Raw genomic sequence first — 4249 nt, 5'->3', positions numbered from 1 at the left:
AAAATGCCTCTGGTCTATACCTCTCTTTCTCGTCGTTGTCGCCGGAGCTGCTTCTTTTCCCACCTTCGTTGCTTCCCACTAATCCCATGATTTAAAGACCTCAGTGATAAATCTGGCTAGTGAGTCAGAATGCTTGAAGTGGCTTGATCATCAACCGAACGAAGCGATGTACGTATTCCTGAGCTTCAAGGAGTTTTTCCGATGAAACAGATAGCAGAGAGAGCGGATGAGCTTAAGAAGAGTGGTGCAAATCCTCTGCCGGAGAGTGAAAACGACTTTCATAGATCAAGGCAGAAAACATAGAAGAATATATAGGGACGAGAGCGGGAATTTAAGAAGAGAGATAGAGATTCGAAGTGAGGAATATCTCCCAAGAAATGCAAGTCAACATCACCTCTAGCGTGGTGAGAGGTACATCGGAAATATCTAAAGATAAATTAATCATAAATCCTTAATCCTAAACCTCAAAACGGCGGGTTCACATCGTTCCTTTGTAATTCCCTCCTCTGTAATTCCATTTCCGAAGATTTCCTGTAATCCCTGATGAACATATATATAAAGATAAATAAACTTTGGTGAAATCCTTTTCCGATGGAACAGATAAGCAGAGAGAGCGGATGAACTTAGAGTGGTGCGAAATCTTCCGCCGGAGATGACAGGGACAAATGATCTTCCTAATCCGCGACGGAAGATTTTAATCTGCTGGAATGAACTTCATTCTTAAAAAGACTACCGAGAGGAACCACCGACCACCTGGGAGCTCCATCAAATCAAACAGTACAACCAAGAGCAACAAAGGTGGGAAAAGAAGCAACTCCGGTGAGGACGACGAGAAAGAGAGGGTATAGACGAGAGGCATTTTGAGTTTCTTTTGATTTTTTTGTGAGTCATGGTTGAGGGTTGGTCCGGTGAACCGGCATATTTTATCGGTTTACAAGTGAAAACGTTTTTCTAAAAGTTAATGGTCAGGATTTATAGATGGCCACGTGGCGCTCATTGGGTAGCGGCCGCTGGATGGCCGCTACTTAGAGCGCCGCAGAGGATGTTAACCCCATAGTTGGTGGGTTTCGCTGCTATAAATGGCCATTGACGCCTAGGATCTCGCTCCAAAACATTCCGAATAGGTATTGTACCATCAATGGAAATGTTTACCCTTGAAACATGATAATTAGTGCTACTTGCCAATAAAGGTAATTCAAAGTTTTTTTTTTTAAGATCTCAGGTTCATCCATGCCAGCTCATGCACACCTCAACTACATCCTCAAGGGAGTTAATTTTTTCTTTTCGGGTCAAGGCAATTAAGAGTTATTTAAATGACCATTACTCCCCACTGTCTCCACGTTCTCAATATGTAAAGTTTGTTGAACCATTGTGGTAGGTACCATTGCCATATTATGTAAAGTTTGTTGAACATTGTGGTAGGTAACATTGCCATATTATTCATCTCATAAGAAATCAAATCATTCTCCACGTGTGTCTGACCACCCGTTCGCCGTTAGTAATTACCAAATTAGGATCGTTCCGCTGGCTAGGTCTTGGGATTTGTCCGAACCCTTACCTTATATGTTCCACCATCATCCGAGTCACTCCATCTCTACCCCTTGTATTTACCCCTCGTATTTGGAGCCATGTTCACATATGAAAAGAGAACCAGATGACCCAAAAAAAACCGAAGGATTTTATTACCATTAAAGACCATTAAAAGAATAAAAAACTGTCACAATAATGACCAAAGAAACTGAAGGATAGACTCTTCAACGCGTCTTTCAGTCCTATAAAGAAAGAATAGGTTTGAAAATTTTAAGACTAATCAAGAAGAAGCTTAGAAGCAAGCACAAGTCAGATAGATCAATGGGTAATTTTACAAGAATCGTTCCTGTTCTGATAATTCTTGCTTTGACGATGGAGTACTTCTCTTCATCTTTGGTTTCTGGGTGTTTCTTGACTCCTAGGGTGCATGCAAGAGTGCAGAACAAGTTGGGCGAAGGAAATTTATTGCATTTGCACTGTCGATCAAAGGATGATGATTTAGGATACAAAGTTCTCGTCAACAATCAGCAATTCCCATGGACTTTCTGTATAAATGTTGGGTTTACTACTCTCTACTATTGTGATTTCTGGGTTCAAGTTGGTGCCGCTAAAGCAATTAGTAATGCAAAAGTTTTTGACGCAAAACGAGATCTCTGCCCAGACTGCACTATTCTTGTTGAACCTGATGGGGTTTACATTGTAGACACAGAAGACCCAAGCCATCCAGGCCAGCCAATGCTAATAGCAAAATGGCATTATGGAATGGATGACTCGATTGCTTTGGGCATTCATGACATTGGATCGTTGTTCTGAACTCTTTCTATCTTTTTTTTCTTCCAGCTGCTTTGTATGAATTTGATCCCCAAATAATAAATCTATGAGTCTAATATCTGCCTTGATCTCTACTATCAGCGTTGAGTGAATACTCTAAATTCCAATTGAAGTCACGGTTGGTTATTTTTGTTGCTTTATCAGTAGGTCTTCTAAACAAGTTTGAGATATTATGGAGATGAAGAGAATCGATACTGGACTTAAACCATGAAAGATTGGTATCATTGTGGCTCCAACATAATGACAAGCAAATGAATGACAATCAACTAAATTTTGAAGAACCTAACAGAACTTCATTACATTGTACAAAGCAGGTTATCAAGTTGACATTTAACAAGACAGATTCTCTATAACTATGATATGTTATAAATACGTGATAGTTCATTCCACATCCAGGGAGAAAAATGATCTAGACAGAGAGAAACACAGAAAGCACTTTGATTGATTAATACAGAAATATCCTTGATTGGGGGTGGGGTGGGGGATCAAATGAGTGAAAATATCATTTCCTTGCTACTTGCCTCAAACTTGTTGGGAGATGGATTATCCATTTTAACTCTACAGATACACAGGAGGCATAAGCCACTAGAAGTCTAGAACCCTTCCCTGCTTAATCAATGATGGTTAAGAATTAGAGGAAAACTAACATCTCATTCACTTAGATGGAAAAAAAAATGAAGAAGTGCCATCCCGACACTTCTCATAGCCATATTTTACATATCAGTTTTGTGATACTCATTGGTTCTTATTTACCATTGTGCATCCCATGCTTGATGCTGCAATAAAGCAGCAACCTCCTAGGCCCCAACAAATTTGCTTGACACCTAGGTGATACTTGACAACTATATTTTATGCAAATCAAGTACAAATTTAGGTTTATTTCAGAAAAATATTTGGTTGGACATTTATAGGTATCTAAGAAAAATAAAAATCACATCTAGTGCACAAGGCTTCTGCATTATTCAGTGGGGTCTAGGGAGAAGCAGATGCACACAGCTCTACACCTGTTTCAAGAGAGGCTGCTTCAAGGACATGGACCGATGACCAAGCATTTAGCGAGTGAGCACTTGACCAACATGCCAAGCATGGCCTTTTTTTTTTTGGGGTGGGGGGGGGGACCAAGGGTGGCAATGGTTTCATCACAGTACATAAAGGAAGATCTTGACGTACAGCTTTGTTCATAGCCTATGACCTTCAATTCGGCACTGATGGTAGAGCTCCTAGCGGTTTGAGCAACAATGCAATGGGCAGCAGAGAAGAAGCTCAAGGATGTTATCTTTCTTACAGATTGCCTGAATGTATTGGAGGGTGTTATGTGCCTGGGTTATACACCTCATATGGACTTGCAGCCCATTTTTTTGGGATGTTAGGGGTTTCATTAACAATTCGAAGATCGGGTCGTCTATGCCAGACTCTTGAGTCTTTGGCTTTTAATGAATGAGTTTTTATTATAAAAAAAAATTAACCATAGGGTTGGGATGGGCTGAGGGCTACACCCGAAGTCGACTCGACCCTATCAAGGTTCAATATTTTGTAATCCAAGACTGCCCTTCAGGTTAAAAAATGGGGCTAGGAATTAGGTAAGGCTCGAGGGGGTTTGAGCCAGATGGGTCAACAAGGTTTTCTTAACACCCCTACCTTGAGCCTGTCCCTACCCCTAACCAAATTTGAATCTAATATATCATTAATATGCATAATCTAACTTATTAATGTTGAATCTAATATGTTCTTTCATTTGAACCATCTAATATTTAAAATATATATTGATTTGTCATAAACGTACTATATATACTCTTTTTTTTTTGGGTCAAACATATTATATAGTTAAGTGACTAACAAATATAATTTGATGTTATGTTTAGAGTTTTATAATTTTTATTACTACAAT

General features: G+C 39.5%; 1 protein-coding gene across 1 annotated transcript; it reads left to right on the top strand.

Annotated features, from left to right (window-relative positions):
- Positions 1-1851: 1851 nt before the first annotated feature.
- Positions 1852-2343, top strand: LOC149002964 (S-protein homolog 27-like). The gene has a single exon (XM_089138795.1). It carries the CDS (start codon positions 1852-1854, stop codon positions 2341-2343), a length of 492 nt encoding a protein of 163 aa, XP_088994921.1.
- Positions 2344-4249: the final 1906 nt, after the last annotated feature.

The sequence above is a fragment of the Hakea prostrata genome, chromosome 10, assembly GCF_041222555.1.
Source record: "Hakea prostrata isolate BN-2017 chromosome 10, UWA_Hpros_2, whole genome shotgun sequence".
NCBI classification, from domain to species: domain Eukaryota; kingdom Viridiplantae; phylum Streptophyta; class Magnoliopsida; order Proteales; family Proteaceae; genus Hakea; species Hakea prostrata.
This window is presented reverse-complemented; position numbering and strand designations above follow the sequence as displayed.

What these genes read in the sequence shown, in the direction of transcription:
- LOC149002964 (XM_089138795.1), top strand. Translation starts at nt 1,852, where the DNA reads ATGGGTAATTTTACAAGAATCGTTCCTGTTCTGATAATTCTTGCTTTG.